Source organism: Tachysurus fulvidraco, chromosome 7 (assembly GCF_022655615.1).
Source record: "Tachysurus fulvidraco isolate hzauxx_2018 chromosome 7, HZAU_PFXX_2.0, whole genome shotgun sequence".
NCBI classification, from domain to species: Eukaryota; Metazoa; Chordata; class Actinopteri; order Siluriformes; family Bagridae; genus Tachysurus; species Tachysurus fulvidraco.
The window spans coordinates 8,992,809-9,006,436 of NC_062524.1; the positions used below are offsets into that span (position 1 = coordinate 8,992,809).

The 13,628-nt window shown below is 36.6% G+C and overlaps 1 protein-coding gene across 2 annotated transcripts; it reads left to right on the forward strand.

The window, feature by feature from the left end:
• Positions 1 to 650: 650 nt before the first annotated feature.
• On the forward strand, positions 651 to 12,534 carry cibar1 (CBY1 interacting BAR domain containing 1). Of its 2 annotated transcripts, XM_027133878.2 has the most exons (9): positions 653 to 876; positions 1,465 to 1,699; positions 2,469 to 2,537; positions 4,495 to 4,596; positions 5,773 to 5,778; positions 5,967 to 6,071; positions 8,353 to 8,466; positions 11,199 to 11,318; positions 11,982 to 12,534. In XM_027133878.2, exons 1-9 carry the CDS (start codon positions 842 to 844, stop codon positions 12,126 to 12,128), a joined length of 933 nt encoding a protein of 310 aa, XP_026989679.1. In that variant the 5' UTR covers positions 653 to 841; the 3' UTR covers positions 12,129 to 12,534. The 2 variants fall into 2 exon arrangements, with proteins under 2 accessions (XP_026989680.1, XP_026989679.1); XM_027133879.2 differs by lacking the exon at positions 5,967 to 6,071 and having other exon boundaries at positions 651 to 876.
• The last annotated feature ends 1,094 nt before the right edge of the window (positions 12,535 to 13,628 follow it).

The window sequence follows — 13,628 nt, forward strand, 5'->3', positions numbered from 1 at the left end:
CAGCATTAGAACAGGAACTGACTGGTTTCATAGATTCACTACAACAATAAATGTAGGACTTATAAGGACTTTTTTTGTGTTTTTTTTTTTTTAAATGTGATTGAGCGACATATTATATTATATTATATTATATTATATTAATTAAAAGTATATTACATTATATTATATTATATTATATTATATTATATTATATTATATTATATTATATCACATTAAATTATATTATTTTATATTATATTATATATTTACATATTTATAGCTGATAGTGTGTAACTGACAACAACAGGAGCTAGTTTTGTGGATTTTTAGTAATATTAAATGTTACTTTAAATGAATAAAAAAGTAAAGTGTCTCTTTGTTTTATTGAATAAAAATAATAATTGCTATAGTGGGCTATTACAGTGTGCCCACTAATATAAATATATATTATTAGTGCATTTTAAGGGGTTTGTGAAAGAACTATTCATACAATTTTTTTATTTGTTCTTAATTTAAAATGTCTTTAAGCTGTTAAAATATCTAAATAAAATCTCAGGCGTCATCGGGCATCGGATAAGCGGTAGAGAATGAATGAATGAATGAATGAATGAAACTTTACAATCATATTCATGATGTAAAATGTTCCCAATTCTGATCCCCATTCTGAAAGCAGCTTCCGCCGGAAACTCGCAGCGCAACTCCATGGAAACGGCGCACGCTTTTCTCGAATATTTACCCACATAGCCATTTAGCTCATGCTAGCTAACTCGGAAACACAAACTGTATTCGAGTCGTATAAAAACACAGCAGAAAGAAAACCTCTCAGAAAGCAATTCTCTTATTAGCGAGTCGTTATTTGTACATGATCATGAGTCGCACTCCGGATGCAAGAGCGAGGTAAATACCTGTGTTTCTAGGTGGCTAATGACTGTTAGCTAGTTAGCCAGTAAGGTTATATAGCTTACTGGCTAACCTTCTTACCATTAACTAGCTATTAGATACGAGAAATATAAGCGTTTAGGGGTTAAAATAGGGGAATTTAGATCAAATTTGGCAGGATTTTGGATATATCGAGTGTTTCAGTGTTTGTTAGCTAGCTTTCTAGATAAAGCAAGAAGACAGAAATGTTTCTTTTATTACTTTTACACAAGCCACTCTTGTAAATTTTATTCTTTGTACTCTTTGGAATATTAGTGCATTTAGTTCAGTTGAGAATTTTATAAGAAACTATATAACTTGTTGCACAGAATAATTCCTGCTCAAACTGTTGTTTTTTTTTTTTTGTTTGTTTGTTTGTTTGTTTTTACTCCATTAAATGTCCTTTTTTTGGAATAACACATAATCTTGCATGCATGTTAGTTGTATGCATGGTGAATCTCAATGGAGTGATGTTTATAATGCAAACCTTAAAGCTTTGTGTAAAAAAAACTAAACCATGCGCTGCCTTTCTCCATTATGTTGTGTTGGCATTTATGCTTCTTAAAGAGACATACAGAACAAGCAGATCCAGGAGAACCTCACTCATGTGCAGAAACATTTTGGGGACCTGTGTCAGCTTTTTGCAGCTTATGTACGTAAAACAGCACGACTGAGGGACAAGGCTGACTTGCTGGTCAATGAGATTGGCTTCTACGCAGACACAGAGACACCAACTCTGAAAAATGGACTAAAGAATTTTGCGGATCAGCTTGCTAAAATTCAGGACTACAGACAAGCCCAGGTATGTTGGTAAAAGCTCTAGTATATTCTCTTTATAGCACTGAGTCCAGAATTGTTGCCATCCTTTAGAAGAATGGACAAAGAACATTCACATAATAATTGGAGAAACTGCTTCACTTTCCACTACCAGACATCAGTATTATGTGAGAAACACACAGTCAGACATAAAGAAAAGCAAACTAATTGTCAGTTAAAAACAAATGCCAAAGTTCCAGGAGGATGCACGAGACAAGTAATGGATATAAAGATAAATAAAAGTACAGAGAGGGAGACCAAAAAAAAAAAAAGAGACCTCAAAGATCAGTTTAAAAATTTAACAGAACTGTTCAAGAATCTCGGACCCAAGCCTTTAAAAAACGTTGCATAAGAGAACTTATTCCTGAGACTTGATCAGAACAGGGCAGTTGATCCGATCAAAGAATGTAAACGAATCATCTTGTAAATTTGATTTATGTTAGTTGTGGTGCATTTTTTTAAATGAATTGAATAAAAATTATTGTTTAATTCTAAATTATATTTATATTGCCTACTATTAATTATATAATTACATTTCTATGAAGGATGATAATAATTATGGATTTAGTTCATTCAGTTTAGAATCATGCTAAATCTACATAGAAGTCGTCTTCAGTTTTTACTGTGGAATTATCATTTATTTATTTTTTATTGTGTATTTTTTATATTATGAGGTTTGTGTGTGTGTGTGTGTGTGTGTGTGTGTGTGTGTGTGTGTGTGTGTGTGTGTGTGTGTGTATAATCATTGCTCACAGGTGGAAAGACTTGATGCCAAAGTGGTTGAGCCACTGAAAGCTTATGGTTCTGTTGTGAAACAGAGAAAGGTAAGTTCTGATCTATCGAAACACCTGAAACCTTTAAACCACACATCCGAAACATCACCTTTTACCTAAAATGATCACACGAGGGCAGCATTAGCTTATTTCTATAATCATGACTCACATGGGACATTGCTGTTTAAATGTGTTGTTCAGACCAGACTAGGACACTTGATGCTTTAGATATTTTATTCATCTTTTTTATTATTTAAAACCATTTTCTTTACAGACTATTTTGTCTGGAAAATTATGCTGACAAAGCAAGTGTCAATTTTTTTTCCTCAGTATTTTATTGTCCTCTCACCAAGTAAACGCAGGTTTTACTGATTTATTCCAGCTGAACTGACTTTTCTACAGAATTGGATCCCTCTGTGAGGGAGTTGATCAACAGCTTCTACCGTTGTCCAGGACCTAGTTCACGATATGTGGAAACTCTCCACCATCCTGAATTATGCATAGCACCAGGTGTGCTTAATGCAGTCTTCTACACTTGATATGTGCAAATGTGCATCTTATATGCTGGACAAGTGAATACTGCATAATCTCTTTGTCTCAGCAGTCAAAGAATCCCTGGAAAAATGAGCACATATTTTAGTATCCGGAAAACCAGCATGTCTGAACAGACCATCAGTGCATCACTTTTGGGTCACGCAGTTTTTTTATCCCATGAGAAACACTGCCTTGCACAACACTTGCAGAGGGATAGCCACTCCCTCGGGCCTTCTGCGGAAGTCTTAGTCTCCTCCCGTTTTATTTGGCAAGCCATAAACCCACTACTGAAGAGTTGCATGGAGCACGTTCCTGAAGGGCAGGATACCTAATGGCTAAAAATATCACCCATCTCACAATGGCTACATCAGATTATTGGGATACCAATGATGATTCATGGATACCATGTCTGTTCTGCTAGTATCAATCAATCCATCCATCCATCCATCCATTTTCTTTTGCTTGTCTGTTTCGGAGGTCACGGGGGCATAAGTCTAAGCAAATATGCCCAGACCTAGCTTCTCCCCAGGAATACCCAGGCACTCCTAGGCTAGACTAGAGCTATAATCTTTCCTATTTTTTGGACTTTCCAAATGGGCATGTCCAAAAGAGACATCCTAGACAGTTGCCCAAACCACGCCAATAGGAGCATTGACTACATTTACCTCTCCTCAAATGTCTGAGCTTCCATCTCTAATGTTGAGCTAATATCACTTGAGGTATTAATTTGTGGTCTGCACTCTATTGGATACTCATGTTTTTTTTTACTGGCACACTCATCATTTTCAGTTATTATTTGTTAATTAATAGCCTCATCTAAGTGTGCCGGTATTGTGTATCTTTATTGTGGAGCGCCCTCTGCTGGAAGGGTCTAATGTTTCGTTTCCTTTCATAAATTGCTTCAGACACCAAATATGTGAGAAAATGCAAAATCCACCTTTCCAGCTCTCTTGGTGTTTCTCAGTCAGCACAACAGAAGGGCTTTTTACACAGCACTCAACCCTAGGTTATATTATTGCTCCTAACCATGCATCCTTAACCCCGGGTAAAGAAATGTCTCACACCTTTTTTACCTTTGTGGAAAACCATGCTCCAACGAAGCCATGGTATCCGCAAACAGGGTTAGAACAAGGGGAACTATTTTAAATATTAAAAGCCCTATTGAATGCTTCCTTTAAAATTAGTCTGATTTCTTAAGATTTTTATGCTCATATCTCCAGGTATCTTGTAGATTGTTAATTGTGTTTGTTTTTCTATGCATATTGTGTGTGTGTGTGGTTTTTTGGGGGTCAGGATAATCTGTAATGTTAATCTGTAAAGGTTTTTTGGCTTATTTAGATTTGTTTAATAGCTAATTAAGTGTAATTTAGGTAAATTGTTTACAATTGATTTAGCTAAATTCTATAGATTTTTTTCTTGTTAACACATCATCTTTCCTCACAGTTTGCTCCTCACACATTTCTTGAACCTACAGGAGGACCTGAAACTTGCCCAGAGTGCCAGGAACCGAGAAGCAAAGCAGATGCAGCAGCTGGAGAAAACGAGACATAGGAACCCCTCTGACAGACAGATCATTGTATCCTTCCTTCCTGCTCCTTTCTTCTTTAATCTGTCTTACTACACATAAATAAACACTGCAGGTTCAGGCTTGTATTGCACCAGGCTATGAGTCGAGAAAAAAAAAAACAACTCAAAGGTGGTTTGCGTTAGTAGAAGAAAACAGACAGTCTGGGTCTATAGATTAGAACGTTCTTCTAATGAAGGAATAAAAAAATAGGGTTAGGGTTAGCTTAAAAGTCAATGCAATAAATTTCAAGATTTGTGGAACTGCATTAGCTTTACTCCAACAAGCCAACATTACTGCTTTGGGAATGGGCAGTGGTGGCTCATGTTTAAGGCTCTGGGTTGTTGATTGGAGGATCAGGGTTCAAGCCCCAGTGCTGCCAAGCTGCCACTGTTGGGCCCTTGACCCTGCTCCAGGCGCGCTGTATCATAGCTGCCAATGCACTCTGACCCCAACCTACTCATTTGGGATATATGAAGAAAAGAATTCCACTGTGCTGCAATGTATATGTGGCGATAATAAAGGCTTCTATTCTATTCTGTGCTATATGAGCACTTCCATAAAACAGTCAGTGATGAGAGACTAAAGTCAGCTTGTTAAGATAATTTCACTATTCATGCAGGACCTGAAGACTGCTTAGCCTAAATACTTTCATTTTTAAATGTTCATGCATCATCAATGGAAACTTCCAGTTTCATCATTTTACTTCTCTTTTGTTGCTGCCATTGCTGATACTTGTAGCCTGTGCAAAAGGGAAAAGACACACAGTCAATCTGAATAAGAGTTTTTATAATAGTATTCATTCACTGCTCTGTAAAAACGCGACCCTGCCTCGTTTTCATGAATTCACCCGAAGAATTTGATACAAAATGACTGACCGCTTTCCTCCACTTTCTCTCTTAGCCTTTCTCATGTCATGTTAAATGTTTGTGTATTTGTGTACGTTTGAGATATTTGACCTCACTTAAAATGCATGATTATAGGAAACAAAGAAGCACTGTGGCTCTCTGCAATGGCTTCTTTAGTCCTTTAATAGTCCTTTTTTTCAAATAAAAGTACTCCGAAGCAGTGGCTTGAGCTCGTTAGGTTAGAGAAAAAAGGAATATTATACTTATTTCTATGAATAATATCAGTAGCCTGATTATCACTTTATTCCTGTAAAGAGCTTTCCTTAACAGATTTTCACAGTCACAGGTAAGCCTTCACATCTGAAATGACTATGAATATTTATTCATTTGTGCAGAATTACTGCAAATTGCAGTGCACATAGAAGTAAGCTTAGAACTGGACCTGATTTCCTGACATGAGCTCCACAGTACATGGACAGACTGCATGTGTGAACAGCTAGTTCTGCATCGTGACTGTCAGTTGTGTCGTGACAGGCTGAGAGCGAGCTGCAGCGAGCCACGATGGAAGCCACACGCATGACTCGCCAGCTGGAGGAGACAATAGACCTGTTTGAATGTCAGAAGATCCGAGATATCAAGGTTACTGAGACTGCACAGTTTTCTGTCTGGCGGGTGAAAGTGTTACATCATTACGAGTCGTACAGCGGGAACCAAATGTCTATGTAGCTCTAGATTTATTACCTAAGAATTTATTTTGAATAGGATCGTAGAATTGTTTAGCTGCTTGAGAAATCCAAGGGTGAATTGTATTTAGTCAAGCTTTATATCCTACCATGTCAAGTCCAAGAAGCTTTTATTGTCATTTCAATCATACAGTATATAGCTGGTTCAGTACACAGTGAAATGAAAAAATACAGATCTATGTACACTAAGAGGTTTACATAGTGCATGTGTACAAACAATGCAGGACAGAAGACAGTGCAGGACAGACAGCATAATACAATAGTGTAGACAGAGCAGCCATGATCAATATACAGCTCTGTAGTTGAGTAAAGTACAAGTAAAGATGCTAAACATAAAGGACTGAAAGACATGGGCAGGCTAGATACTGAATATATTTGCATCTTCTAGTTTAAAATTAGATAAAGAAAAAGTAACAGAAAAAGTTTTTAAAGAAGATCAAATTGATTTTCAGAACAAGTAAATTATATTTAGAACTTTTACAAATGGTCTGTTATTCCATAGTGTTAATGTCCTTTTTTTTCTAAAAGTAGCAGAAAAATAGAAAGAAAAAAAAAGAAGAAGAAATCCATTCTATGAGCTGATAGTGTAGTGTATCTAATTTAAATGATAACATATGGATGTTTCTAATGTTATCTGTTCATTATTGTTGCTGCCTTTTATCAGGATATATAGCGGTATCTTCTTTAGATATAATCATAATAATTGGAAACAATTGGCTGGGCGGTTGGGAACGTCTGGACAAATCAAATATTTTGTTGATTTTTTTTAAAGGGAAAAGAGCAAACTATAATAAATGATTAAATAAACAATTTATATTTTAAAATAGATTAATTTAAAAAAATCAATCTTTTTGTTTGTAATTTTTCACAGTCTGAAATGTCAAAACAAAATTTTACTCCATATTCAATTATTTTTTATTTGTATAGCACTTTAAACAGTGGACATTTTCTCAGAGCAGAACATAAGAAATATAATACAAAAAGTTTAATATTATTAATTTACAGAACATAAGAAATATAATACAAAAAGTTTAATATTATTAATTTACAGAACATAAGAAATATAATACAAAAAGTTTAATATTATTAATTTACAGAACATAAGAAATATAATACAAAAAGTTTAATATTAGTAATTTACAGAACATAAGAAATATAATACAAAAAGTGTAATATTATACAAATATTATAATTAGACAAAAGTTCAAGATTAATATTAAATATTTTTAAATGTGTTTGTATTTATCTCTAATGAACAAAACTGAGGTGACTCCGGTGACTGTGATAAGGCAAAACTCCCTTAGATGGAAGAGGAAGAAACCTTGAGAGGAACCAGACTCAAAAGGGAACCTCATCCTCATTTGGGTGATACTGGAGGGTGTGGTTATAAAATGGCATAAGAAAAATTGTGGAAGTCAAATCAAGATCTGGAGGACTAAGCAAATCCTCAGTAAAATCTGCCTGTATGCTAAAACTACAGAGAAGTAGGTGGTGCAGCTTTCTACAGAATCGCTCGCACAAACATAATCTGAAGGAAACCTTACCTGCGACTTCATCAAGTGAACAACTAAAGTATACAAAACATAATCAAGATAAGCCAGAGGCAGTTTTGAAGCAAGTTCTATAGATTTGTAAAGTAAAAAATCAACAATCGCCAAAGGCATATTTGGAGAAAAAAGAAGTAGCAGGTGACGAAACGAAAAGTTTGGTAACCATTAAACACAATGGGGATCTGATATTCTTTGATGTTTTGTGGTAGCCAGTGGCACAGACGAAAAAACACTGAATAGGAAGATATCAGTAAATATCAGCAACTGTGACGCAGTCAGTCAAGAATGATAGCATGGGTTACTTCCAGAAAAGCAAGCCGAAGCCAAAAATGGGTCTCACTGACTTAGACTTTTGAAACGGAGAAGTTTTGTGTAATTCTTTTCACTTCAGATATATTGATTCCATTATATAGAAATAATATATTAAAACTTTTACCTACAGCGAGCTCAGACCTTCAAATACTGTACTGTTTAATACATTCTTGCAGTGCATCCAGTTCATATGAATCCCATACATTTTTCCTAAGGTGTACTGTATTGTTGACTTAATTCGATTTGAATGCAAACGCAGTGCTATACAGTTCTACAGATGTAAGAATAACGCCGCTGCCTTTTTCTGTTTTGCAGAATATCTTGGGCGAGTTTGTGACGGTGGAGATGGCGTTTCATGCCAAAGCTTTGGAGGTGTACACTACTGCCTATCAGTACATCAAAAACGTGGATGAAGAAGCAGATCTAGAGGTAATGGGCTTATTTCAGCCGTGTCTTTTGTTTTGTTTGAAGGTTCTGACAATAATCATTTTTGTTTATATGGTGAGGTTTTTCCAGTAAGCCTGCAATAAGAGTTCAAATGCACTGAACAGCTTTCTAAGAGAACGACTTTAATTCTCTATTTCATTAGATAAACGTATACCAAAAAAGCCTATCAGTTTTAATTAGATAATAGAGAGCACCGTTTCCTTTCACCACACTTTAGCCAAGATCCTTCGCAACCAGTGGTAAATTTTAAAATCTTTTTTTTAATAGCGCAGGTTTATCATGGTCTTATACAGAGTCTCCACATTGTGTCAGTACAGCAGACTACATCTGACTACATAGACTACTTTATACAGAGTCTCTGCCATGTGACAGTTTGACAGACATTCTGAAATAGATGTTTGGCTTGGCTGATTAAGAGTAGATTTATATTATTTCTTTTTTATATTTGGTCATGTTTATGTATTTTTGATCTGGACTGCCAAATGCTCCCAGTCTTAAGATGTCGTTGTGTTTATTAGACGTAAAAGAAGTGGCAGTTTAATTACACTGAACTGAATTTGGCAGTGATTGGAGTTGAATAGAACGTAATCAAGTCTGTCTGCATGGTGGCTATTTTGACAACATCCCCAGGAAATAACTTTCAGGCTTTTATAAGCGACCCCCCCCCCCCCTTACTAAAAACATGTTTCAAATCATTAAGACAATAATGAAATAACTCATTTGTAGGCATTGGTTCAAATAAAATAATAATAAAAAGATTAGTTGAAATTGTCTTATGTACGTGTCTTTATAAGAGGTGCTAAGGCTTAATGAAACCAAACTACTTTTATGGCTGTTTCTATGGTTGCTGTGTTTGTCAGGCCAGAGGGCAAATTCCCAAATGACTTCTTACTCTCGACATACATGCATGTGCAGGGTATAAAATAATTGCCTCTGTACCTCATGCCAGATGCCGTTTAGGACTTGCTCTGCAGCTAGCTTCCTCTTTTACCTCTTTGACCTTCTAGCTTTTACTCTTCAGGGTTTTACAGTAAATCTACACCAAATCTTCCAGGAAGCTTTCTTTAAAGAGAGAATAAAGACTATGAATCAGAAGATCGTGTATAAACTGCTGTTTTTCACAAATACGACCATGAAACCCGTCCACAATAAACCTTATATTGTGTGTATTAGCTACTTGGCAGGTATCCAGTTTGGCCTGCTCTTTTTGGCACTGAAACTAAACTATAGTACAATGGCTTTGGTATGAGGATTTTTGCAACATGAGTCAAAAACCAGTCAACTCTGTTGCAATGTTAGTAGAAAACAAAATCAGCGCTTGCTTTGTGGTAAGATTACGATAGACCTGTGTTGTTAAGGGTTATCTTTACCAAACTTATCTTACAATTGCAGTTAGTTCTGTACTGAAAAGCAGGACTTCCTTATATACAATCAGCATGTTTACGGTTGCAAGCTATCCAATTGAATTATTTCAACCCGTGAACTGTCTGCTCGGTACAAGAGGACAACTGGTTGCTTAGCATGCCATCCATGATCTGCAGTGGAATGGTAGCAACAATAATGTTAATAAAGCCATACGATTCTGTCTGAGTGAAGAACGAAACAATATTATAAGTCACAATGGGTTTTAATTAACACGAGGTGTTACGAAATATGTGAAAGGTTGCAGGGTTGTTATATGTACACTACATATCATAATCTGAATCTCAGTAATATTTAACAGAGGTTAATAAAGTGTCAACATGTTATATGAAGTGCCTGAGATAAGTAGCAGATTCATGTTCATTCGCCGTCCACTTTGGGAATTAGGAAGGCTTGTACACCTCCATTAAGGCTTAAGGCTCTGTGTTGTTAATCGGAGGATCGGGGTTCAAGCCGCAGCACTGCCAAGCTTCCACTGTTGGGCTCTTGACCCTCCGTGCTCCAGGGGCACTTTATCATAGCTGACCCTGCGATATGACCTCAACCTCCTCAGTTGGGATATGCGAAGAAAGGAATTCCACTGAACTATAATGTATGTGGTGATGATAAAGCCATGAATTCGTTCATTATCCAGTCAGTGACATCCACTATAGCAGCAGCACAATGTGTCTCACTAAAAGCTTTTGCAGCTTGCTGTTGTAGCCTCACTGTCTCAAGATTTGACATGGTGTGCATTCTGAGATGCTCTTCTGCTCACCACAGTCGTAACGAGTGGACATTGCCGTAGCTTTTCTGTTAGCATGAACCAGTCTGGCCGTTCTCATCAACAAGGCGTTAATTTCTACCGAATGCTGCTCATTGGATGTTTTGTTCTGAAAATCCCACGAGCTAAACGACCAAACCTACCTATCTATGACATTGAACTATGGCATTCAGCATCACTGAGATTTTATTTGTTTTAACAATTCCCACTGCCCCATAGATCCGTTCGAAATTATTCTGCTAATTCTAACATTTTGAAAGCCATATTTATTACCTTTATAGTTTTCAATCTCTCGTCCATAATACTCTATTAATCGAGTTCAGTGATAATAATTGAGACAACATCAAACACTGTAATCTAATCACTAAGCGATAATAAGAGATACAAACCTGAAACATATTGCCATGGTCCATGGACAGGTTATGTAGTTACATATTTAAATTTCATACAAGTTTTTATGACATATGATAAGATTTTCATAACTTTTCACAGAAACCTTTCTTCATAAGCCTTGTTTGTGTTTTGTCAGGTTTTCCGGAGCACCCTGCATCCCCCTGACTATCAGTCAGGCATAGAGATCATACGTTCTAATTCCAGAATGTCCTTATATCACACCGGCATGTCTATGAGTAAATCAAGCACATTGCAGGTGAGTGTTATAACACTAAATATAGCCATCATCAAACATTTTCCCCCATGTTTTGTAAGCGGTTTCATTTGCTTTATTGTTGATTACACCTATTTAATTACTGGATTGCTCGTCATAAACCACTCATATTTTCTCCTATTTTGCTAGAAAGCTTCCTGCTTCTCTGCTCAGCAATTACAGCACACTTAGAGCTTCTAGTATCTTTCTTTCAGCAAATATACATTTAGTTCTGTACTTGTACGGTATTTACAGACTTCGAGATCAGTTATTGACTAGCATATCATTACTTATTACCTGATGATCCACAAGGGAAGTATTAATGCTCTCCTTAAACGATGCATCTTATTTCTTAGTCTTTGCTGATTACAACACAAAGTGTTATAAAACGGTTAAAGGAAATCTGCAATCTCAGGTCAGGACATATCAGAGGATCGGGGATGATTGCATAGAACCAAATTACTAACCTATGGTGGTGTGAATCACGTTATTGTGCGTGTTCATTCAACACATTCAGCAAGTTCACATTCGCTGCATGTGTTCGAATGCCGCATTTATTTCCAAATATCATCATAACCAGAACAGCTTACAAAGTTTTACTTAATAATTCCGTGTCAGTCTCGTTACACTGAAACAAAAAAGTTAAACTGCTCATTTCTAAAACAGTCAAAGGCTTCAAAAGGGAAGAAGAAAGGTGTTGAAGAGGATGAGGAAGGTGAGGATGATGATGATGATGATGGGGAGGAGGAGGACGATGATGACGACGACGACGACGACGACGATTTGGAAGACGTTACAGATGATGAGAAATAAGAAACCTGCTTAACCGCTTCTTGTGCCATAGTATTTTTTAAACAGTGTTAAATATTTCTCATTTGCACAGCCATCTATCACCTACTTAATCCACCAGCAGTAATCTTTAGCTTTATCATCGGCGCCTGTAAAGATTTGCCATTTTTAAAACCTTTTTCTGTTATGCATGTATAGTAATATTACACCTTTTACTTTTACTACTTTTTTTTACCTTATACAGTATCATTCGAAAAAGTGCTTTTGACTGTCTAGTGCCAACAGTGTTTATTCCTCAGTGCAGTGTTAATTCACCAGATTCAACTTCATTATGTGACACACGTGTGTGATTTCTAAACGATCGCTTTGTAATATAAAATTAATTCTTGCACAATAAACGGATCATGAAAGGATCCTGAGAGTCCTATAATATACAGTCACTGGCCACTTTTTTTTAGGGATACCAGAACACCCATTCATTTCCTTATGCATGCACTAAAGTATTTATGATGCAATTGAATTATTTTCATGCAAAGCAGTCTAGAGTTTACAGAGAATAGATAGAAGACCTCAATAACTCAATTAACTCTTTACAACCATGGTGAGAAGAAATATGTCTCAGAACACATAACACATGGAACAGCTACAGCAGCAGAAGACTACATCACTTCACTTCTATTCTATTCTATTCTATTCTCTTCTATTCCTGTTAGGCAAGAACAGGAATCTGAGGCTGCATTTGAGCACAAGATCACCCAAAAATGGAAAAACATCACCTGGTTTTCTTAATTATGCAAACCAGCCGTTCTGTCTTTCGGCATTTTCCGAGCTGTGGTGCTGCCACATATTTGGCTGGTTTGATAACTGCATGAATATGCAGGGCTACAGGAGTTCTTAATAAACTGTCTCCAATAGAGCGCATAGTTCAGGTGTGTATACATAGTATCACCACAGTGGAGCCTGACCCACCCGGAGATCTGCGTCACCGTTCTTTATGGTTTTTGTGTCAGTCATGCATGAGTCAGGAGTGAAATGACAATCAGCTCTTTCCCTTCTGCCCTTCCCTTTACCTTCATTCACACAAACACACAGTAACACTAACCAGTGCAGGCTGCAAGTGTGATTAACGTGTAGCCTCTCAACATTCAGCATATAAAGATGTAGTTTGCTGCTGCAAGCTCTTTTCAAGTCAGGAACTGGATTAAAATATGTATGTCCAGTCCCTCATTTAAGAGAAGCAAATGGAGACAAAGAGAGGCCAGCCTTTGATGCTGTGAGTCATTGACGCTGTGTGTGTGTGAGGGGAAAGAGCTGGAGATCAACTGAGTGACTCACTGTAACTCGCCCAGCCAATCCGGCCTTACCGGATGCAATACACGTATATGTCTCAGACAGGTGGTCAGTGGTTGAGACAGTCATAGATACATATTACAATACATATTGTTTGAGTATAATTAAATAAATAACTCCTGCTCTTTAACACTGAGACTCATGGGGCGGTTTTTCTAAAGCATACGCAAATGA

Bases quoted from the DNA above. Each gene is read 5' to 3' on its own strand.
- cibar1 (XM_027133878.2), top strand. From the start codon at position 842: ATGATCATGAGTCGCACTCCGGATGCAAGAGCGAG. The intron at 877-1,464 runs GTAAATACCTGT...TGCTTCTTAAAG, and splicing joins ACTCCGGATGCAAGAGCGAG to AGACATACAGAACAAGCAGA. The intron at 8,467-11,198 runs GTAATGGGCTTA...GTGTTTTGTCAG, and splicing joins ATGAAGAAGCAGATCTAGAG to GTTTTCCGGAGCACCCTGCA.